Source organism: Schistocerca gregaria, chromosome 2 (assembly GCF_023897955.1).
Source record: "Schistocerca gregaria isolate iqSchGreg1 chromosome 2, iqSchGreg1.2, whole genome shotgun sequence".
NCBI lineage: Eukaryota > Metazoa > Arthropoda > Insecta > Orthoptera > Acrididae > Schistocerca > Schistocerca gregaria.
The window spans coordinates 252,981,801-253,006,776 of NC_064921.1; the positions used below are offsets into that span (position 1 = coordinate 252,981,801).

The 24,976-nt window shown below is 42.8% G+C and overlaps 1 protein-coding gene across 1 annotated transcript in view; it reads right to left on the reverse strand.

The window, feature by feature from the left end:
• Positions 1-378: 378 nt before the first annotated feature.
• LOC126336116 (trypsin-like) overlaps positions 379-24,976 on the reverse strand; it is a 38,217-nt gene continuing 13,619 nt past the window's right edge. Inside the window, exons 4-7 of the mRNA XM_049999594.1 lie at positions 21,250-21,400; positions 14,362-14,475; positions 8,110-8,274; positions 379-705 (exon numbers count right to left, since the gene is read on the reverse strand). Of these exons, the coding sequence (XP_049855551.1) occupies positions 520-705; positions 8,110-8,274; positions 14,362-14,475; positions 21,250-21,400 (616 nt within the window). The 3' untranslated portion in view covers positions 379-519. The remainder of the gene's footprint in view (positions 706-8,109; positions 8,275-14,361; positions 14,476-21,249; positions 21,401-24,976) is intronic.

Consider the following 24,976-nt stretch of genomic DNA (forward strand, 5'->3'; position numbering starts at 1 on the left):
AAAGTCGGGACCTTTTTGAGCCTCAAAAAACAGGACACTCCCGTTTAATTGGGACGTATGGTCACCCTAACTATAGTGTTTGTAAAAGTGTTCTTGTTTATGTTCGTTTATGTAAAGCAGATGACTAACTATTGAGTGTATGTGTGTCACTTCCACATTAATGTGATTTTTGAGAAATTTGAATCAAAATTTCCAGAAGGAAAATCAAGTACACTACTGGGAGACAAAGTTGTAAACAAAGTGAGAGAACAAAGCGTTTTTGCAAACCAAGAAAGGAACTGAAGACCAAACGAATTTATTACAATGGTTGATTTTGGCTGGCCATAGGTTGCTAAATCGTAAGGATGATAAAATGAAGTTTTAAAATGATTAAAAACATTGTCGATGTATGTGCCTTTATTGTTATATTATTATGGATGGGAAATTTTGATTGGTAATAACCTGTAAGCTCGGTTACAAATTCCATGGAACACGTGTGTTACTTTTGAACGAGATGTGGACGGTCAGTGCTGCAGGCAGCTACTGTTGTAGTTTCTTGAGAGATATCTCTGCGTAGCTGGCAGCGAGCGTGTCGGCGATCCAGTCAGAGTAGGTGGCCACATTGGTGTAGACCCCAGGGTAGTGGGGGATGCCGCACACCTCGTCACCCCAGGACACCAGCCCCGTCACAGCACCACCACACGTCATCGGTCCTCCACTGTCTCCCTGCAACACATCGTATTGGTTTAGTACCTGGAAAATATATTTTCCCTTTTCAGTACTTTTTTTTTTTACAATTAATACCTTATATGTACTACCATAGGTATCTCAAAGGGGATCCAATTTTAAAACACTGTAGAATCTGAACCATTGCTCAGAATGACGTCCAATTTGAACAACATTTTATTGACGCATGGGGAAACGTCATGAAATAATTATAAAAAAAGTTACGAAAATGTTCAAGTATCGGAATATACACACCAACAGACACACAGCACTTGGCTGTTATTCAGTTTGCTTCCGAGACCCTCAACATGACAGTCTCCATGAAGGATCGCTCGCTGCTGGTATAGTACTAGAATGGTGAATGTGGACCAGCAGCCCTATGAAAGTTCCGGACACTTAAGGGTATGAAAAGTGGCATTGTTCCAATGTCTGCTAAGGGTCTGGAGAAGATGGATTACAAAAATTCTAAAAGACAGCTTCTTTTAGAGTGCAATGTGGCAGAGTCAGAAAAGCAGTTGATCCGACGTGTGTTGGAGATATGGGCACAGCATTGCAGGAGGGTTCGAACAATAGTGTGCAAACTTCCAGGGCACAGGGAATTACCCAAATGTTGGAGATGCCTGTGAGCACGGTGCATAAAATCCTATGAAACATCCTGCATTGCTGTCCATACAAAATCACCCATGTTCAGGAATTCCTTGCTGCTGACCTGCCAGCAAGACAAACGTTTGTTATGGTAGTTCTTGTTCGCATGGAAATGGACAATTAACGGCCATGGAACATTCTGTGGATAGACGAAGCCCATTTCTCTCTCCAATGACATGTCAGTATACAGTATTCCAGAATAAGGGCTACGGAAAACCCACACGCACATCAGCCGGTACCAGCATGGTTCTGCGAAGGTGACTGTGTGGTGCGGGTTGACGGTATAGTTTATACTAAAACCGTATTGTTTCGAAGAGATGAGTCCTGCAGGTCCTGTTACCCGTACCACCACTGGTGAACGCCGTGGGAGTCTTAACGTGCACCAACGTCATTCCAACTCTTCAGCAGCGTGGATATATGGGTAGGATCACTTTTATGCAAGAATGGCACTCCTCTGCACATTGCACAGCCAGTGACGGAATTTCTAGAATTAGCAGCCAATATTTCCCCGCAGCCTGGTTGTTCAGATCACCTGATCTTAATCCGTGTAACTTCTGGCTGTGGGTGTATCTGAAAGATGTTTTGTTCCCTGCTCCAATTACGAACGTAGCTGAATTCAAGACATGTACTGCGCAACGCATTCTGAACGTCAGCCCCCAGACACACTGATCTTCTGTGGAACATCCTATTTCCCAGTATCAACTTGTGGCAGAAAATGGTTGACAGCGCACTGAAAAGTCTTGCGCTTGTCTCAGAACAATTAGAAACCGATATCATTGCTGCTTTTTATGCTGTTTTTGGCCTCAGGACTACTAAGAACCGATGTTATTTTGATTTTTATACTGTTTTTGGCCTCAGGAAAATTAAAAACATATGTCATTGTGCTTTTTATGCTGTTTTTGGCCTCAGGATAGTTTAAAACCGATTTTCCCAATTCGATGTGGTACGACATTGCCTTGGCGGATGGGCTTACCTAAGTAACAGCGCCACAGTTGCTGACTGCTGAACTTGTGCAGACCCTGCATATTGAACAGTATGGACGCTGTAGTGTGCAAAACAAATCACAGCAATTCATCTGTCATTTGTAACCAACCCCATTTACGTTAAGACACTTGCAGCGCCATCTATTGGTAAAGTTTACTTTTTTTTCCCCCTTGCGTGACATTTTTCATTGCGTCAGTAATATGCTGTTCTGAGCAGTGGCTCTCTTTCTACAGCGTTTTGAAAAAGCTAGGCGAGTTTTTATGCTGGAAAGAATAGATAAGCAGTTGTTAACATCATACTTAGACAATGAATGGGCGGCGCTTAGTTCCTGTGTCATGGACGTAAAGGAATAGTGAATAAAGTTTAAACTGAATGTAAAACGCGCTGTGGAGAACTTAGATGCGAAGTAAGTGAATTAAGGATGGGATAAGCCATCAAAATGTCGGAGGGCAAAAGTTAGCAGAAATTAGTGCGTCTACAAAAAGATAGATGCACAAACTATAAGACAACTTCCACTGTCATACCTTAGAGAAACATCTAGATGACAGTCGTAGTAAATTCTCGTCTTACGTAAAATCACTAGTCGGGTACGACGCTTCTATTTTCTCGCTCGTAGACAGTCGGGTGTAGCAATAGAAGACAACGCAAAAAAGGGGAAGTTCTAAATTTTGGGTTTAAAAAATCATTCACGCAGAGGCCATAGAAATAGCGATCCCTGGCGTTGTAAAGCAGCTGAAAGTAAGTTCCGATGTCCACATGGAATCCAATTTTACAGCGCCCACCTCATACTTAGCTTGTGCATTTACTGCGAGTCTCTTGCTCAACGCAACGTATAAAGCGACTGGAAAAAGGCGCAGCCGCCTCCCGTGTGTAAGAATGGTAAAAGAATGGACCCCCAAAATTACGGATCAGCGCTCTTAACGTCGCTTTGCTACAGAATTCTTGAGCAAATTCTAAGTTCAAAATATTAAATTAACATTAACTTCAAACAGAAAAGCTTCTGTCAACAAATGAGCACGGATAGTAGAAAGCATCGCTCGTGAGACAGTCAGTTTGTCCTCTACTCGCACGATATTCCGTGAGCTACGGATGGAAGGCAGCAGGTAGATTCCATATTTCTAGATTTCCAGGAAGCCTTTGTCACAGCGCTACACTGCAGACTGTTGACAGAGATCCGAGCATGAGTAACTCGAAGACATTGTAAGTAATGGAGCCCAGTACGTTGTTCTGGACTGCGAGTGTTCATCGGAGACAAAAGTATCGTCAGGAACGCCTGGGGGAAGTGTGATAGGATCCCTTTTATTCTATATATAGGCAATCTCACGAGTAGGGTAAGCAGCAGTCTGCGACTATATGCTGATAACGCTGTACTGTGCGGAAAAGTAGCGCCATTGCGTGACTGTAGGTGTAGAAGCATACAGGATGAGGAATATTGTTTTCAGATGTTGCTGAAAATGTTGTCCGTTTACTTTAATGTACAAATGGCATGGATAATGGTTGTCTAACCCGGACAAAACAATCAGGTGTTCACTTGTAAAGGCTGCAATTTCAGCCAAACGGACGGGTTTTTCAATTGTGTTTACCAGCGTGTCTCCTCCAAACAGAAATCCACAGAAGTGAGATCGAGAGAAACTGACGGCCACGGTACTCGCCCACACCTCCCAATCCAACAACTGGGAAAAACATTGTATAAATGTTCTCTGACGTCAACGGCAACCTGTGGTGGAGCATTGTCGTGACGGAACTAAATCGTTGCCTGACGGGACACTCTCCAACGGCTCCGACTGTACTTCGTCAAAAGTTTCCCTCATCGACCGTGTTGGGCAGAAGATACGACCCAATTACATTGTCGTGAACGGCACCAGCGCACACATTTATGGTAAATCTATTGAAGACAGAACACACGGATTGCCTTAGAATTTCCCAACTCTCAGGCATAGTCGTTGTGGCTGTCGAATTTTCCTTCCCTTATGAAGGCAGCCTCTTCAGTAACAAGACACACGTTTAGAAGTCAGAGACGTTTACAATTTGGTGTATATACTACTGACGGAATCCCAAGCTCTGGGGAAAATCATCAGCTGGTAGGTGGTGTACCTTCCGATGCTTCAATGGGTTCGTGCACGTCTCGTGTAAGACGTTTCACATGTTGCACTGGCGTTGGAGGAGTTTAGTTTCCTGGCTGGCGCTGGGGTTACCCTCAGTTCGCTCTAACACGGCTTCCTCAAACTGAACTGTTCGCACACTTCTGGACGTACCTGTCTTCCGTCAGTCGGTCAATGTGACGTGTTACTGTAGCGCCTGCCTGAATATCATTCTCCATACAGTCAATTAACTCATTTAGTGTGTAATCATCCATCAAGAAGCTGTAAACATCTCTAGAAACTTTTGTGTAAACAAAATACAACATAAACAATAATAATGTAATTCTTTAACTAGTGCTGTGGACACTACTGGCTGAAAGATGTAATTGTATTGTAAGTAGATTCCAGTGTCATCATGTTTCATAAAAAGCAGTCAAAGCAAGTGTGAGGGATTGCCTAAATGAAGTTCAGCGTCAAATCCTTTAAGGACGCTTAGCGGGGAGACAGAGTAGCTGAGCCATTTATGTCGCATAGCACAAGCGTTTCTTTTATCTCCTCTAATAAATCTGCAATTTGTATACACCCTGTATGTAGATGGCAGGAAGGCAGTTCTGACGTTGGGGTTGGCGACGAAAGCAAGACTAAAACAAAATCAACTCACGTTCATAGGATTTGTCGACATGGAAAAAGCGTTCGCCAATGTAAAGTGGTGCAGAATGTTCCAAATTGTGAGAAAAACCACAGTACGCTACTAGGAAAGGTGGGTAACGTTCACTATACAAGAACCATGAGGGACAATAAGACTGGAAGGCCAAGAACGTAGTGTTCGGATTAGAAAGAGTCTTTCGCCCCTGCAGTTCCTTCTACACATCGAAGAAGCGATGACAGAAATGAAAGAAAGGTTCAAGAGTGGAGTTAAAATTCAAGATGAAAGCATAACAATGATAAGAGTCGCTGGTGCTATCCTCAATGAAAGTGAAGAACAATTACAGGATCTGCTCAATGCGGTGAACCATCTAATGAATACAGAGTGTGAATTGAGAGTGAATCGAAGAACGGCAGAAGTAGCAGAAACTTAACATCAGGATTGATAATCACGAAGTAGATGAAGTTAAGGAATTCTGCAACCTAGGCAGGAAAAAGCCCACGACTGACATAAGAACGACATGAAAAGCAGGCTAGCGCTGGCGGAAATGGTATTCCTGTAGAAGAGAAGTCTACTTATATCGAACATGGGAATTTGAGAATGGAATTTCTGGAATTGTGCGTTTGGAACACAGCGTTGTATAGTAGTGAAACATGGACTATAGGAAAACTGGAAACTAAGAGAATCGAAGTATTTGAGGTGTGATGCTACAGAAAAATATTGAAAATCTCCGGAGAATCGGCGAGGACAGAAGTATATAGAGAACACTGACAAGAGGAAGGGATAGGGTGGTAGGACATCTCTTAAGCCACCGCGGAGCAACTCTCATGGTACTAGAGGATGGTGTAGAGGGGAGGAAGACAAAGACTGGAATTCAGCCAGCAAATAATTGAGGACGTAAGTTGTTAGTGCTATACTGAGATGAAGAGGTTGGCACAGAAGAGGAACTCAAGATGAGTTTATTTCATGTTACTCCCTTTTGATGAGTGCTAATGTATCATTTTTATCCCGTCCAGCACGGTTTTTCTCTGTCATTCTGATATTATTTTTGTATTTCAGAGTTTTAGTTTACGGTGTTCGCCAAACATTGTTTGAATAATTCGTTGGATACCCTGGATTTACTCATGATAAAGACACCATTTTAAATCGTTGAATCAAATAATAATAACAATTGACAAATATGTTTGTAAATAGTACTTTTACATTTGACAAACTGGTGTGTGGTGATTGTGAGAGTAGTGGGGTGTACATATGTAATGTGAAGCGACTTTTAACACTGAAGGATAACATACTGGAAAATTGAAAAGCACAAGATCCAAGTCATCACTAGCAACATTAGGCTTTTGTTCCTATAATTTAATATATCACATTATAGAGTGATTCTTGGCTTTCGTATTTTTGGTATAGTCAGTTTCAATTACAGCTGATCGGGACGTATTCAGTGTTCAGGTATCACGTTTCTTACAATGTGTTTTGTTTATTGAAAAAAACAAAAGTGGTCATTGAAAACTGAAGTAAAGTAACGTTTCTCTATCATTGTTGCGTTACGTGTCAAGTTAATGAATGACTTTCTATTTTGAGTTATTACAAACTGTTCAGTCTCACAGAAATTAAAATATTTTGTCTTGTACGGCGTTCTCAACCGAGCTCTCGTGCGTGCATTGATTGTTATCGCTTACAGCTATTTCAATATTCATATTCATGTTTCCACTCAACATGAACAGTTCCATAACTTTTGTTCAAACAGGAGCTAACGACCATATTATTTTCATGTGGCATTTACAGCTCTGCTAAATTTCAGTTAAAAAATAATAACATTCTCGATTACTACTCAAAAATTAATCAGTACGATTGCAAAATTTTTCCGTTTTCGGTAGCTGTTAGCGCAACGGGTTTCGTTGTTATAATAACTCAAGTATCACGCTAATTTGCATTCTGCTGGTACAAAAGTCTTCGGAATAGATGCCTTCCTGAAACCTGTAGGATTAGGTTACACTTGTCACTTCAGTAAAAGACGTTGCGAATAGGTTGTAGATGTGGTAATCGTTGGGGCAATAGAAAAGTAGGTGAAATTAAGGAACATAGTTCAAGAACTTGTTCAAGTGTTGTGGAATTATGCTTCTCACTTACCACATCATTGTATTCCTGTGTCGACCGGAAGGAAGATTTAAACCTTCCTTTTGATATACTTACTATCCCTATATGCTATATGAGTAGCGAGGGAAAGATTTCCTGGATCGCCAAACGACCCTTTGAAATCAATCACCACAAAGTGCACTTTACTTTAGGTTCATCTGGCCTCTGTGTAGTGAGTATGAAAATTACCTATATCGATAGAGTTTTGGAAACCGCCAGGAACGCAATTCAAGCTTGAGCTGCGATATTAAACGTTAGTGGTGCCAGGACATGTTTTTTGAGATTATTCAGTAGTCCTGTGGGGGCCATACAGAGACAGTTTTTGGCTAAAAATAGCATGGTTCTTTTGGTTTTAGTTTTCTCCACCTTGGTAAGTTCTTTACAACATTAAAACAGTTTCAACAACACTTTTACCGAGTGGAACACAAAATTTTACAGATGAACTTTGTCCACTTAAACTTGGCATCATAAAAAACGAAACACGAACAAATCTGCGCAAGCAAAATCAAATATTGCAGATTAACGGAACAAGCCAGGTAGACAACACAGGCGGCACTCACTGAACTGGCAATGAATGTCTCTATACGTGCCTATCGGCAGAAATGATTAGTACACAAGCTCCACCCACTGCAGTGTTATTCCGGTTTTCTTGGCTACCCCCTCCTATAGTGACATGAATGTGCTGCCAACTTTACGCGTCCCTCAAGACGAGACACGCAGAGCTCATCGTTGTACTAACGAGCCTTAAACGATCGTGATTCTGAGCAAGAGCTCCTGATTGTCCCATTCGTCAGCGCCCATTGTTATGCATCCCTGAAACCAGACTCACAATGGGTTCGTTTGTATGCGAGAGACAGCACGTTGTTGACCCAGTCAGATACACTTGTCATATTGTTCTGTTCGGCTACTCACGTTACAGGAGTCCTTTCCTCCTTCCTCCAATCCAGCACAGATGTTGTCCGCTCGTACTTCGGCGTCAGGGTCGTCGTAATTGGCGTACAACTCGGCGCACTCGTCTGACAGAATCAGTGGCAGATCTACGGCTTGCAGGATCGCGGGCAGCACATAATATCCGTCCTGAAACACGAAACGAACGGTATTTGATAATCACACATCCAGTGCATCTGGAAAATAAATACGTACGTGAGTGCGTTGATGGTGGCTGTCGATTTGGAGAGATGGCAGTCTCACTGCCTCGACGAATGGAATTGTTCTGTGGAATTAGAGGCTGTGATCTCGTCGGAAATTGTGCAGGGTGGCGCACAGTGGAGTTTTTGTATCGAAACCGTCGCCAAACGGCAAAAATTAATTTGCCCAAAGAGTGTAGCAAGTATATTGTTTAGTAATTGACCAACTGGTAGGTTCATACCTGCGTTTTGCGGCCTGTGGCATATCTGTTAGCCCATAGCAACAGTTGAAGTGAGCATTTTCTCCCAGGGAACATTTTTCTTGATTAAGGTATTAGCGTGATTCTAAGTTTTTGTGGCTTCACTAAAAGAATTTTTTTTTAAATTCAGCAGTTCTAGATATCAAGGGATTGTAACAGCTTGTATTTAAACTTGAACCAACCTAATTGCTCAAATTTATAACACACCAACGACACTGATGAGTTTAAATGAACAATGTTTTATTTTGTCATTTTCTTCAGCAGTTTTGAATGTGTTGTGGCTTATTGGGCCTATTCTAATGTGTAGTCGCTATTGTTACAGTACTGAGGGCCGGTTACAAGGATAAAAAATTCTCCAAGTTTCCCATATTTAAATAACAAGGGTTTTAGAAACATACAGCTTTTGTTTAACTTATTGAAAAATTCTTGTATGTTCCGATTGCAAATGACCTTATAAATAAATATGTAAACTGTATGACTCATGTGAATGTGAATCTGTAAAACGTAATTATTTCACGTTTAATTTGCTTTTCAAAGGACAAGGAAGTCCTTATAACATAAGCAGAAGAGAAACAACATCAAAGATTGCATAATAATACTAAGAAGAAGGGAAATTATGCTGAAATTGTTGTACAAAGATGAAATTGGGCGATATAGCCATAAGTGCTGCCACCTGGCGGACACAAGGCGAAACCTTTCGCTCTGATTGTGAGTTGCCATGACATTAATGTTATCTTCGCTAATGTTGCTGCTACAGACTTTTGATTTGTTACGAATATTTCTGTGTTTCTTAATGGGTGTGAACTTCAGTAAGTTGCTAATTCCTTAATATTGTCACGTTCAAGTTATATCTCTTTGTTTGCCATGTTTGTCTGCTATAAAATTACCCTTCTAAGTTATATTTTCGTCAATAACGAAACCGAATTGGGCTTCACGGGCTGTTTATTTTATGTACGAAATACTAAAGGATACAAATATACATGTGTACTCTTTTCTAAAAAAAAAATATAAAAATTAATTCTTACATTTATGAAATTGGCCTGGGCATTATACAGAAGTGTTATTGAGCCACTGCCTTCGAGAGAGAAAAGTTAAAATTTTACAGCCTTGCTACAGGTCACTTTTGTTTGTTTTCTGCCACTGAAAATGGAAATCGATTTTTTTTACTTAAGGTATATTAGACTTATCACTAAATTAAAAGCAAACTGGAGTGCTTTAGACTTTGAAAACTTAAAAAAAAAAAAAAAAAAATTGGCCACGATTTCGGTGCAAATATTCCACTGTGCGTCGGAATGAGAATGTGATACAGGCTCGGCACGTGTTCTGGACCAGATCATTGGGGACACACACACACAGGGTACTCCACGTTTGAAGTCATTTAGACAAATAACTTCCTACGCCCACAGTAGTATATCTCAGTACGGGCGCACTGCGTCTCCCTTCGCCAGTTTTTTCAGACTGTTATAGCTACTTTCGCACAGTGAATGCTTACTTGCAATGGTATTTACGTACTCTCAGCGGGTGAGGCGTTTATAAAACTCAGTTACATCCACCGAGATGTCTCACCTTTTAGACTGCACATGCACACACTTTTTCATAGAAAGTAACGTCAAGAAGTGAGCGTGTAGCATCAGTTTTATATTATATTAATATCAATACAAAACAGAAAGTGTGGAAAAGGAAGTAAAAGTTAAAGAACGTGAAGGAAAGGCAGTCTTTTAGAATTACAAGAATGAAACGTTTGATGGAATTTATCATAGGGGATAAGCTTATTCTCCAACTAAACTGCCAATTGTTGTACTGTTTCTCTGACTGCTGTAATTTATTTTGCACACCGGGGCCTGGGGAGTAAAACGTGAGTTAAATTTAGCTCAAGACTTCAGGGGTTTGTTTAACGAGGAAACTTGCGACCCCTTTTACATAATAAGAGAGCGTACTAAGACAGAAACAGGAAAAGTCATGGCAAGAGCTCCGAAATGACATTAAGTAACAGAATAAAGACATAAGCACATGGTGAGATTCTGATAAGATTATGTGAAAGTGTGAACTAAATTGCCCCCTTTCCAGCAGTAACAAATTGTTTATCGCCGACGCCATGAAGAATATCAAGATACCTTTAACATAGACAAATGTAATGTATTGCGAATACATAGAAAGAAGGATTGTATGATTATATGATAGCGGACAAACACTGGTAGCAGTTACTTCTGTAAAATATCTGGGAGTATGCATGCGGAACGATTTGAAGTGGAATGATCCTATAAAATTAGTTGTTGGTAAGGCGGGTGCCAGGTTGAGATTCATTGGGAGATCCCTTAGAAAATGTAGTCCATCAACAAAGGAGGTGGCTTACAAAACACTCGTTCGACCTATACATGAGTATTGCTCATCGGTGTGGGATCCGTACCAGGTCGGGTTGACGGAGGAGATAGAGAAGATCCAAAGAAGAGCGGCGCTTTCCGTCACAGGGTTATTTGGTATGCGTGATAGCGTTACGGATATGTTTAGCAAACTCAAGTGGCAGACCCTGCAAGAGATGCGCTCTGCATCGCGGTGTAGCTTGCTGTCCAGGTTTCGAGAGGATACGTTCCTGGATGAGGTATCGAATATATTGCTTCCCCCTACTTATACCCCCCGAGGAGATCACGAATGTAAAATTAGAGAGATTCGAGCGCGCACGGAGGCTTTCCGGCAGTCGTTCTTCCCGCGAACCATACGTGACTGGAACAGGAAAGGGAGGTAATGACAGTGGCACCTAATGTGCCCTCCGCCACACACCGTTCGGTGGCTTGCGGAGTATAAATGTAGATGTAGATGTGTTTTTTAAAAAAAATGAAAAAAAGGAAACCCCGCTATTCCCGTTTTAAAGAGGTTCATGGGGAAAATATAATAGTTACAGACCTATTATGCTGGTGTCAGTGTGTTGCAAAGTTATGGAAAATGTTTTATACTTGCGTGTTATGTACTGTTTTGAGCTCCTCTATACAAACCAACATTGATTTCACAAGCACGGATGATCTGAAACAGCTCGTTCTATCCGTCTGTGCGATCCAGAGCGTTGTAGACTACGTCACCCAGATTGATGTGGTGGTCCTTGAGCTCCGAAAAGCATTCCACACAGTTTCGCAGTACAGTTCAGACTTACAGAGTAACTGGCCGGTCCTGTGACTGGATTCAGAATTTACTTGTTGACAGAACACAACATATCGTTCTTAAATGGACGGATACGACACACGTAACAAGTTATCCTGGAGTACAATTACATCTACATACAGATTCTGCAAGCCACCGTACCCCACATTGTTACTAGTCGTTTCCTTTCCTGTTGCATTCGCAGGTAGAGTGAGGGACAAACGGCAGTCTGTATGCCTCAGTATGAGCCCTAATTCCTCGTATCTTATCTTCGTGGTCCTTACGCGACATATGTGTTGGCGGCTGTAGAATCGTTTTGCAGTCAGCTACAAATGCTGTTTCTCTAAATGTTCTCGTCTGCCCTCCAGGGATTCCCACTTAAGTGTCCGAAGCCGCTTCGTAACATTTGTGTGTTGTTCGAACATACCAGTAGCAAATCTAGCAGCTCACCTCTGAATTGCTTCGATCTCTTCCTTTAATCCGACCTGGTATGGAACCTAAACAGTCGAGCAATAATCAAGAATAGGTCGCACTAGTGTAGTATATGCGGTCTCCTTCACGGATGATCCAGTTTTCCTAAAATCCTCCCAATAAACCGGAGTCAGATTCGCCTTTGCTGCCACAATCATCACATGCTCATTCCATTACATATTGCTCTGCAACGTGTTGCCCAGATATTTAAGCCACGTGACTGTTGCAAACAGTGCACTACTAGCAAGCACTACGTCCGTACACTACGAGTTTGTTTTCCCCACTCATCTGCATTAACATACTTTTTCTTACATTTCTAGCCAGCCGCCATTCAACACGCCAACTAGAAATTTTGCTTCAGTCATCTTGTACCGTTCTATAGTCACTCATCTTCGACACCTATCCGTACACCACAGAATCAGCAACAAACAACCGCAGATTGCTGCTCACCCTGTCCGCCTTATCATTTAGTGTTATAGCGAAAATAATAGCAGTCCCATCACAATTCCCTGGAGCACTCCTGACGATAACCTAGGGGAGTGTTATCGTGTCCATAAGGTTAACAATATATATAAATGATCTAGTGGAATGCTAGTCAACATGGTCCCTACCGCCCACTAGTGGGATTCCCAGCTTTCTTGGTGGACCGTTTGCGGTTTGCATTCTAAGAACGTTTTCATTGGTTTTTCATAAAATTTTGACATAAAGTATTTGGTAAGTAATTATTCTTATATGTTTTAACTTGCTGTAACTCTGCTTTGTAAAAAATAGTGACTTGCCCAGCATAAAAATCGCCATGGTTGAGAGAACAGTGGGCGATCAAAAATTTTCACTACTTCCACAGATACAAAAGTGGGCAGTAGGTAAAAAAAGGTCGACTACCCCTGATCTCGTGGATAACTTCGGAGACTCCGCGAATTGATGCAGGGAGCCCTTGAAATGAACGATTGGTGCAAAACTAGCAGCTGGGCGTGGCTGTAAATAAATGTAACATACTGCACGCAAACAGGTATGGACATCGACTGCTTTATGGTTACACAACTGGCGATAAATCATCGGTTGCAGCAATAACGCTTCAAGCCCTAGGAGTAACCATTGGGAGGGATCTAGAGTGGAACGAGCAAATAAAACTGGTGACAGAAAAGCCAGATGTCAGGCTGAGATTCACCGGAAGAATCTTAAAAAAATTAATTCATCCACGAAGGAAGAGCTTACGAAGCACATGGTCGACAGATTCTTCGCGTGTCAGTCTGAGATCCTTAGCAGGTAGGTTTAATAGAAGAGGAACAGGATATCCTACGAACAACGGCTCGTTCCATCACGGGTTCGATTAGCAAGCCAAAGAGCGTTACAGAGATGCTCACCGGACTCCAATGGTAGACACTACATGGGAGGCATTGCGTTTCTCAGAGAAGTTTACTGGTATTTTTTTCTGTTGGCTTTCAAAGAGTTTTCCGACAAAGTATTATTTTCCTCCACGTATGCCTCTCGAAATGACCAAGAGAAGAAAATTAAAGGAGTGCAGTGTGCGATTAGACTAGGAAAAGGGAGGAGAGGGAGTAGGGGTGGGGGGTGGTAATAGAAGACTCATCTGCCACACACCGTGAGATGGCTTACGAAACTTAGGCGTAAATTTAGCTCTGTCAGGGAGTTTCCTACTACACTGTGCAGCTAGCACCTTACTTACTTCATTTCAGACACACCTGCACTCGTAACTGAACTCACTGGTTCAGTATTACACAGAATCTCACCTGGAAATCTGACAGATTAACACTGTCTGCTGGACCCAGACTCGAACCAGAACCTTTGCCATTCGTGGTCAAATGCTCTACAGACTGAGCTATCTAAACACAACTCACGACTTCCCCTCCACATCTGACCTTTACTTAGCCCGGTACCGTAACTCCCACCTTCTAAAGCTTCGAGGTGCGAGTTTTGGGGAACAAGAACTTGCGTGAAATTCTGAGAGTAGGAGACGAGGAACTGTTGGAAGTAAAGCTGTGACGGTGGGTCCTGAGTCGTTCTTGGATAGCACAGTCGGTAGTGCAATAGCACGAAAAAAGCAAAGTGCCAAGATTCGAGTCCAGGTTCGGCACACAGTTTTAAACTGCTAAGATGTTTCAAATCAGCGCACACTACACTGGAGAGTCAAAATTCATTGTCGAGAATCTCACCTGTTCAACGTACCCCCAGCCGGTGATGGTGCAGATGGTTCCCGCAGGAGGCGTGCTGTCCTGCAGGGTGGCTGCTGCCACGTAAGTGCCGTCCAGGTTGAAGCTTCCCGCCACCTGTTCAACATAACACGTTCACGTTCAGTTACGAGCAGATTCAGTTGAACCAACCAATGACTTTTACAGCTTCGAATATAAAACAAAAAATATGCACTAAACTAAACGCAACCAACAGTCATCCCTTTCTCACGAATGGATGTGTGTTAGATACATACATCGACCAAAGAAGAAGCGACAAACAGCTTAAACAATGCATTTAGAGCCAGAACCGTGTGCAGATGAAATAAGGGCTTCGAGGTCCACAGGTACTGCATAAGGTGCATGAATGAACATGTGGTGTTTAACAAACTCATGGAATATTAAATTGTCTAGTTAAAGGTAACTGTAGCCGCTGCACTCACAACACTATCCGTTTTCACCAGTTCTTAGATAGTCTTCTTGCTCGTCAGATAAATATTGTTAGCCATCTTAGATGCAAAAAAGGAAACCAAGTGGCAATGCACTCGAAGTTACTGCGACACACCTATGCAAAATTCTCGATACGAGAGGCCTGTCGTCGGATATCGCAGATAAATCGTCTGCTAATCTCACTACTAGGCAGACATATCAACCAATGTTTTGGAATCGTTCACTGTATACTAGAAGCGGACAAGAAATTCGTAATAGTACACGTCCTGCATTGTGGAGCAACCGTTTGTGTATTGTTCCCGAGCCATTTGTCCAATGTGCTCCCAAGTTCGCAACAAGGAAGAGAATTCGCAGGCGTGGAACGAATGATGGTATGTACTAACTTGATTGGTTCACTGTATACAAAAATTATCGTAGCAAGAATGCAACTACTCCCAAAATTTTTTATATTTGCTTAAATTTCCACATTTCTTCAGTTTCCTTCGCCTGCACTCGTAGAATTATGGTACTGAACGAACTTCAAGACAACATACACTCTACAGACGATGAAACAGCGGTTGGTGATTAGCGTCATGTTTCTATTCATCGACATCTAGTAAAATCGCGACAGTCTGATTCCGCGTACGGAGACAATGGCGCAAAGAATAACTCTGTTATTACTTGGTGAAGCCGTTTCGAGTACGGTAGCCCGAAAGATAAACCAAAATCTGACAGCCTATCTCTCAGCAAAGCCAATTAGTGGAGCAAATTGAAGGCTGTTGTTGAAAAAAGCGGAGATGCGGCCGTCATCGAGTAACGTCAGTATGAGTGTATAATTCGATTTCCACGATGTGTTGTTAACATGTTATTTGTATAAAGCCCAGACAATGACATTAAAATATAACGAGGCTATCATGATGTGATTGTGGAAAGCTATCAAGCAAACGTTTTGGGGCATATCTTCTGCACAAGACCGTGTCACACATGCCTTACAGCAGACGGTGATACGTTCAAACTGCTTTAGGATCTGATATTCTGGCCCGTTCTGCAAACGTATTGAACATGGCCCTTAGTTATTTGCACTTCTCTCAGTTCCTCACGGAAGAAGGAATTGCTTAATTGTTATTTTCAGGACGACGGCAAGGTGCTTGAGAGAGACACTGTAAATCACATACTGCCAAGAATTCGGCACACGAACAGCGGTCTCGCTCTCGTGCCTCAGGTTTCTAGCCTAGCTGCATGCTTCCCCAGCGTCACGCCACGCTCTGAGCGTGAGGAAGGAAGAGGCAATGGCAATGTCGTCGCAGTGCATACAACGTGATTTATCATTTCTCAACAACATAGATCATAAGCAAAACAAATTTTCAATATTATTTGTTTTTGGCACACTGAAGACATAATACAGTTATTATGTAGTACAAACGTCGGCATAAGGACAGATCCAGACAATTTTACAGAGTTTCTCTCTTTGGCTGGCAACCGTGACTTACTTGGTTTCATAACTGAAAAAAGGTCTCTCCCACACGCATGTTGACCGAAATATTTAATCTCTTTTTCATCATCAGCAGGTACACTATGTGATCAAAAGTATCCGGACACTCCCAAAGCATACGTTTTTCATGTTAGGTGCATTGTGATGCCACCTACTGCCAGTTACTCCATATTAGCGACCTCAGTAGTCATTAGTCATCGTGAGACAGCAGAATGGGGCGCCCCGCGGAACTCATCGGATTTCGAACGTGGTCAGGTTATTGAGTGTCACTTGTGTCATACGCCTGTACGCGAAATTTCCACACTCTTAAACATCCCTACGTCCACTGTTTCCGATGTGATAGTGAAGTGGAAACGCGAAGGAACACGTACAACACAAAAGCGTACAGGCCGAGACTCCTCTGTAGACTGACAGAGACTGCCGACAGCTGAAGAGGGTCGTAATGTGTAATAGGCAGACATCTGTCCGGACCACCACACTGGAATTCCAAAATGCATGAGGATCCTCTAGAAGTACTATGACAGTTAGGCGGGAGGAGAGAAAACTTGGATTTCATGGTCGAGCGGCTGCTCATAGGCCCCACATCACGCCGGCAAATGCCAAACGACGCCTCGCTTCGTGTAAAGAGCGTAAATATTGGACGATTGAACAGTGGAAAAACGTTGTGTGGAGTGACGAATCACGGCACACAATGTGGCGATTCGATGGCAGGGTGTGGGTATGGCGAATGCCTGTTGAATGTCATCTGCCAGCGTGTGTAGTGCCAACAGTAAAATTCGGAGGCTGTGGTGTTATGGTGTGGTCGTGTTTTTAATGGAGTGGGCCTGCACCCCTTTTCTTTTTGGTTGGCACAGGCCTACACTGATGTTTTAAGCAGCTCTTGCTTCCCATTGTTGTAGAGCAATTTGGGGATGACGATTGCATCTTTCAACACGATCGAGCACCTGTTCATAATGCACGACCTGAGGCGTAGTGGTTACACGACAGTAACACTCCCGTAATGGACTGGCCTGCACAGAGTCCTGACCGGAATCCTATAGTAAACCTCTGGGATCTTTTAGAAAGCCGATTTCGTGCCAGGACTCACCGACCGACATCGATACCTCTCCTCAGTGCAGCACTCCGTGAAGAATGGGATGCTATGCCCCAAGAAATCTTCAGCACGTGATTGAACGTATGCCTGCGAGAGTGGAAGCTGTCATCAAGGTTAAGGGTGGGCCAAGACCATATTTAATTCCAGCATTACCTATGAAGGGCGCCACGAACTTGTAAGTCGTTTTCAGGCAGGTGTCCGAATACTTTTGATCACTTAGTGTATAAAAGTTAGCCAACCAGTTGCAATAAGTGGTGGTTTTCAAATAACCTTGACCATAGTTTCGATAGACTTAAGCCCATCTTCTTCAGAAGAACAAACAAAGTTCACATTACCAATTCATTCAGCAAAAGGTATCTCCACATAACACGTATCGGCAACAGTCTGTATGTCGACGTGTAAAAATTATGGCCCCTAGAATTAAGGACTTATCACATCAGTAAAACCAATCACTTAAAATAACAGACCATGTTAGTAGCTACATGTCGACTGATGTGACAAGCCCTTGACTCTAAGGGCCTTAATTTTTACAGATCGTTGCCGAAACATGTCATGTGGAGACAGCTTTTACTGAATGAATTGCTAATGTGAAGTTTTCTTCCTTCTTAAATTTGTCTAAACTGTGCTCAAAATAATTTGAAAACCACTATTTATTGCAACTCGTTGCCTGTCTTTTATATCTGCTGTTCTGTAACCGTTGCTGTAGTGCACCAAAGTTCAAAATATTGATTTACATCGTCATTATGGGGACTTGGAGACTCTTCCCTAAAATAACAACATAAATCTCCACAACAGTTTTAACGTATAAGAATTTGTCTTTTAAACAGTAATTACACTGCTGATCAATCTATCACATATGCGCATGCACAGGGCCACTTCAAACTGAAATGACTATCGGTCTTGAAAACAGCTCGTAAACAGGTATGAGAGTGGCAGTTTCCTCAAAACGCATAGAAATCGATCTTGTATTTCTTTCGAAGGCACCATAAATTCTTCAAATGTAACGTTTTCCTTAACGCCAATGAGCTTAGGAGAATGGACGGGATTTTGTCAGAACTGGTCCGTTCCACAATGCCATTTTCTTTTTAAATGCACTATCATCTAATCAAGAATAAGTCATTTCTCACCTTACAGTGTCTAACTGCAGACAGTGTGGAGTCAAGTCCACTTAAAATAATGAGATCTGAAATCCATTTTGGATGTTATAATTTTTGTTCCTGATCTTTTTCCTTCACAAATTTAACAATAACGAGTTTTGTATCGCAAAATCGTTCCAGACATGCTCCTTGCCTTAACCAATGTACTTTGCAGTAATATGGAAGATGTTCATACTCGTCTTTCGGTTCCATCGAAGGCTGTTGCCACTGACAGTGGAATAATGCGTATGGCTCTGAGCACTATGGGACTTAACATCTGTGGTCATCAGTCCTCTCGAACTTAGAACTACTTAAAACTAACTAACCTAAGGACATCACACACATCCATGCCCGAGGCAGGATTCGAGCCTGCGACCGTAGCGATCGCGCGGTTCCAGACTGAAGCGCCTTGAACCGCTCGGCACAGTAAGTCCCATCGTCGATCATTGTAATTGTTTGCTCCTTTGTCATCGGCTAAATCTTTAAATTCTTTGTGCATGGTGCTGTAATGTCTTATCAAAGCAAATATTCTGTACACATCGATTATGTCTCTGTGTATCACGTGACAGGTACTGCGAACTGTTATCCTTCTCTTTTGTCATTCTCATTCACTTTTAAAAGTTTGTGATAATATATCGCTACAGTGACCCTTTATGGACTTGTGGACTTAATTTATACCACGAACAGATAGCGAAGGGTAAACAGCGCTGCCACCACGATTCTGTCGAACTGAAGAAATTCGTGCTGACCGAAAAATGTCGTGCTGCATCGCTTAATGAAATGTCACGCTGTACCGAGTACTTCCGAGAAGTACTGAGCAAAGACAAGACAAGCCGAAAATCGGCCTGCCAGCAGACCATACATAGTTTGGCATGCTGTGGCTGACCCTGCTGTAAATCATAGGTGTGGGATGCAATTTGTTAAGCGAACACTGCTGCGCGGGATTAGCCGAGCGGTCTCAGGCGCTGCAGTCACGGACTGTGCGGCTGATCCCGGCGGAGGTTCGAGTCCTCCTTCGGGCATGGGCGTGTGTTTGTCCTTAGGATAATGTAGGTTAAGTAGTGTGTAAGCTTTAGGGACTGATAACCTTAGCTTTTAAGTCCTATAAGATTTCACACACTTTTGGACTTATTAAGCGAACACTCCTTTCTGTGAAAACCACGCACAACGTGATGAAATCAGTACCGGACCAAAGAAAAATGAAAGGCATAGTAAAACAGATGCAGATTCCTCTTTTGGCTGCTCTATCGCTCCAACAAGTCTCTTCCAGTGGCCTCGACAGTAACCCAGTGGGATCACCGGAAACTGTTACACTTGAGAATCAGCAGTCTGTCGAGAGTGTGTGTGTTTGTCCTTAGGATAATGTAGGTTAAGTAGTGTGTAAGCTTAGGGACTGATAACCTTAGCAGTTAAGTCCTATAAGATTTCACACACTTTTGGACTTTTTAAGCGAACACTCCTTTCTGTGAAAACCACGCACAACGTGATGAAATCAGTACCGGAGCAAAGAAAAATGAAAGGCATAGTAAAACAGATGCAGCTTCCTCTTTTGGCTGCTCTATCGCTCCAACAAGTCTCTTCCAGTGGCCTCGACAGTAACCCAGTGGGATCACCGGAAACTGTTACACTTGAGAATCAGCAGTCTGTCGAGGGTATGAAATTGCCCTCAAAGGGCATTCCATCAGCTGGAGAAATGCAACAGGAACTAAGAAACATGTATAAAATTCGTGAAAATAATCTTCGCCTGAATAGAATAGAGGACCTCAACACACTTCAAATGGCCCTGTCCTACATTACTCGCGTGATACACCCAAGGTTGGTTGAGTGGTCTTTCCGACTCCTGATGAGACTGACCAAATTCAACTGAAAGTCAACAGCATACCAACGAACGTATCAGAACTCTGTGACCCCCTGAAGCAGGTGACCTGGAACAAACTTATAAAGACCTTGTTAAAGCGAGTCTTCTGATCTATTTCGATTTCTTCCAACGTTCGTTGAAATGTTATCTGTTACTAGACAGCCTTGATACATGTCGATATAACAAATAAATGCTATACATTGTGCTAGAGCAATGACTGATATACGTAAATTAATAGAAAACTGCGAGATAGACGTTGTATATAATAAAGAGCCATACATACAACACAGTAAGGTTCTTCAGTTTCCAGTCAAAGTAAATACAATTGTAAGAGACCCAAATACAAAAGCAGCGATAGTAGTCTTCCAGAAATTTGATCAAGTAACAAAGTATTCAGACTTTGTGGCATATACACTGCATCTGTAACTCGAAGGTCCTCATATGGTAAACTAACACTGAGCATTCACAAGCGACATTCACACAGCGTTGAACTCCACGTTGACAGGCTGAGCGGTGCAGCTCGGTATACCTTAGGTTCGTCAGATATAACAGCGATTTATTTTTCTGACATTTATGGACTCAATACTGGATTTTTGTGTAATTCAGATCCCTGCATCACACCTTCCCAGCGTGGATTAATTCACCACACATTTCCGAAATGTTACAGTTATCAAAAAACCACGCATACGCACAATTATTTCAAAACTCGTTTCTGAGTGCTGTACCATACGTTCATTACCCAAACGTTGCCAGTGCCGACCGACGACGGTAGAGAATAAAGCGAAAGCATCCCACACCGCTAACAGAAACATACAGTGTACTGCAGAATAGAAAGACAGGTGGCGAGAGCTGTAGCACCACTCACTCTAAGGATTCCGATGTCGTAGGTGAGCTTATCGTTGTCGAAGCCGTCGTGGATGAATGCCGCTTCCGCTGCCTGGGTCTGAAGGTTGAGGTCATCGAAATCCCTGACGTTGGTCATGCCAGCGGACACTATCACTTGGTCCAGCACGTCGCTGTAAGAAGAATCACACTAGTAACAAGGAATGTGTATATTTCCTTTCCATAGTATGTTTCCTGACAACAGTTATACGTCTGCAGTTTGCATGGGAATGCTACGAGACGAAGCGGCCTTTTGGACGCACTTCAATAATTTTTCTTAACCACAATTTTTATTATTTCCAAACTTAACCTATGCGTTTCTACATTCCGTCACTTTCAAAGGCTATGAAATTCCATACAACCTGGTATCAGAAGATATGAAAATATGTTACATTTCAAAATTGATTAGAGATATAGTATAACGAGTGGAATGTGGCTTTCTAGCTAACCTGTGTTTTGTCAATTATATAAAATTGTTAATTAGATACGTTGTATCTCGTCAACATTCTCAATCACGAGACAAGTGCAAACTTGCATAATTCATGGAAATGACTTTACAGTACATCTTCGTAAAACATTGTAGAGTTATTCCCATGACTCGTTTACTGATGAAGTAGTTTTATCCGATGTAACGATGAAAATGTAGTTGTAAACAAACAAATGCACCGAGCGGTTTAGTCGACTTGATTTCCAATATGTTCTTTGGTAGCAGTTTGCACTTGTCCACTTGTCTAGTGATTAAGAATGTTGGCGAGATGCAGTATATCTGATGAATAATTTTGTATGATCGGGATAACACTGGTAAACTAGAAAGCCATATGCAACATATTTTCATATTTTCTGATACCACTTTTGTATTTCGTAGCCTTTGAAAATGACGGAATATCGAAAGCGGATTTTGGAAATAATAAAAAGCGTGGTAAAGACATTCAACAAGAGTTATTAAAGATTACGTCATCACTGGAATGGATCCTACTTGTTTCTTGTTCCTTCTTTTGTTTTTCCCCTATGGGAGGAGTTTGTAATATTTCTGATTCGTCACCTCGGTTTGATGATTGTTTTATTAAGGCTGTGAGAACAGCTAGGTGCGTACGAATCAGCTGCTACTGCTCGTAACTAACCACTATACTGCATACATTTTACCCGGACAGAATCTGCCTGGGTGCTTCCCTGCTAATTCTATGGTTGCTCGCTAGTAAAGTAGCCGAGTGTCAGATGAACAATCCGAAGATCAGGGCTTCAATCCTCAGTCGATGCTACGATTTATTGCCGACACTTATGGCTTCTTTCTCATACGAAAGTGATTTCTTCTCGCGGAAATTGCCGAGTTGCACCATGGTTCTTGGTCCATTTTAAACTGTCTGGGCAAATCCATTCAAACATCAGAAGAATGGAAGGACCTACCTCCCCCAACAGAACCACGCCTAGTCCAGCAGTCTCGTGTTCAAACCAACCTTCAGCTTAAGGACAACTTATCATTGTTTTAATACTCTGCTTTCAAACAACTAGGTATTTAAAGAGAATTTATTATTGTTAGTATACATATTTAACTGAGGTAACTAACGATGCTTTCGTTTTTAAAAAGATGACCTTGGTATGAAGCCGACCGATGACTGCAGTAGCTAAGTTTTCACGAAAAAGCGAGTTCTTGATCAGTTCTGATTCAATTTGCTGACGCGCGAACTTACACTCCTGGAAATGGAAAAAAGAACACATTGACACCGGTGTGTCAGACCCACCATACTTGCTCCGGACACTGCGAGAGGGCTGTACAAGCAATGATCACACGCACGGCACAGCGGACACACCAGGAACCGCGGTGTTGGCCGTCGAATGGCGCTAGCTGCGCAGCATTTGTGCACCGCCGCCGTCAGTGTCAGCCAGTTTGCCGTGGCATACGGAGCAACATCACAGTCTTTAACACTGGTAGCATGCCGCGACAGCGTGGACGTGAACCGTATGTGCAATTGACGGACTTTGAGCGAGGGCGTATAGTGGGCTAGCGGGAGGCCGGGTGGACGTACCGCCGAATTGCTCAACACGTGGGGCTTGAGGTCTCCACAGTACATCGATGTTGTCGCCAGTGGTCGGCGGAAGGTGCACGTGCCCGTCGACCTGGGACGGGACCGCAGCAACGCACAGATGCACGGCAAGACCGTAGGATCCTACGCAGTGCCGTAGGGGACCGCACGGCCACTTCCCAGCAAATTAGGGACACTGTTGCTCCTGGGGTATCGGCGAGGACCATTCGCAACCGTCTCCATGAAGCTGGGCTACGGTCCCGCACACCGTTAGACCGTCTTCCGCTCAAGACCCAACATCGTGCAGCCTGCCTCCAGTGGTGTCGCGACAGGCGTGAATGGAGGGATGAATGGAGACGTGTCGTCTTCAGCGATGAGAGTCGCTTCTGCCTTGGTGCCAATGATGGTCGTATGCGTGTTTGGCGCCGTGCAGGTGAGCGCCACAATCAGGACTGCATACGACCGAAGCACACAGGGCCAACACCCGGCATCATGGTGTGGGGAGCGATCTCCTACACTGGCCGTACACCTCTGGTGATTGTCGAGGGGACACTGAATAGTGCACGGTACATCCAAACCGTCATCGAACTCATCGCTCTACCATTCCTAGACCGGCAAGGGAACTTGCTGTTCCAACAGGACAATGCACGTCCGCATGTATCCCGTGCCACCCAACGTGCTCTAGAAGGTGTAAGTCAACTACCCTGGCGAGCAAGATCTCCGGATCTGTCCCCCATTGAGCATGTTTGGGACTGGATGAAGCGTCGTCTCACGCGGTCTGCACGTCCAGCACGAACGCTGGTCCAACTGAGGCACCAGGTGGAAATGGCATGGCAAGCCATTCCACAGGACTACATCCAGCATCTCTACGATCATTTCCATGGGAGAATAGCAGCGTGCATTGGTGCGAAAGGTGGATATACACTGTACTAGTGCCGACATTGTGCATGCTCTGTTGCCTGTGTCTATGTGCCTGTGGTTCTGTCAGTGTGATCATGTGATGTATCTGACCCCAGGAATGTGTCAATAAAGTTTCCCCTTCCTGGGACAGTGAATTCACGGTGTTCTTATTTCAATTTCCAGGAGTGTATATGCAATATACAGATTTGTGTATACGGGTTAAAATATCGTGACTTTTGAGGATCAGTAATCAGTCAGATTTAATGGAAAAGTTGGGTTATATTCCGAGAATTTCACATCGTGTCAATTTGCACCCCACGAATGCAGTGGCAGATCAGTGATTGTTTTTGTGAGTGGACCAAGCCTCTGCTACATTCTGGAAAGGTGACGTAACACATACAAGGCCAGTTACGAATAAATGCTTTACTGCAAGAGACTGTGTAATGGCGTTAGAAACTTTACCTCGAAAGTATACGAGTCTTGAGGCATCACAAAATTTGCCTATCACGCGCTGTCATAGTATTTATAATACATGCTTTTTAAGGAAAATAAAACATGATTCAACATACAATAGGAAACGCACAGTTATTCTCTTTCAGTTCCGAATGTCATTCGAAATCGAGAATCCTCAAGTTATTGAATGTTATCCACCAAACAGACATCATTGTTACATGGGTCTTCGCTAATGCTATGGCTTATTAATTTGATGAAGGTGCTGAAAGGAGATTTGAAATCTGACGTGTTGCCATCAGAAGCGTGGATATCTGGAAATGCTCTCGTTTGTTGAGT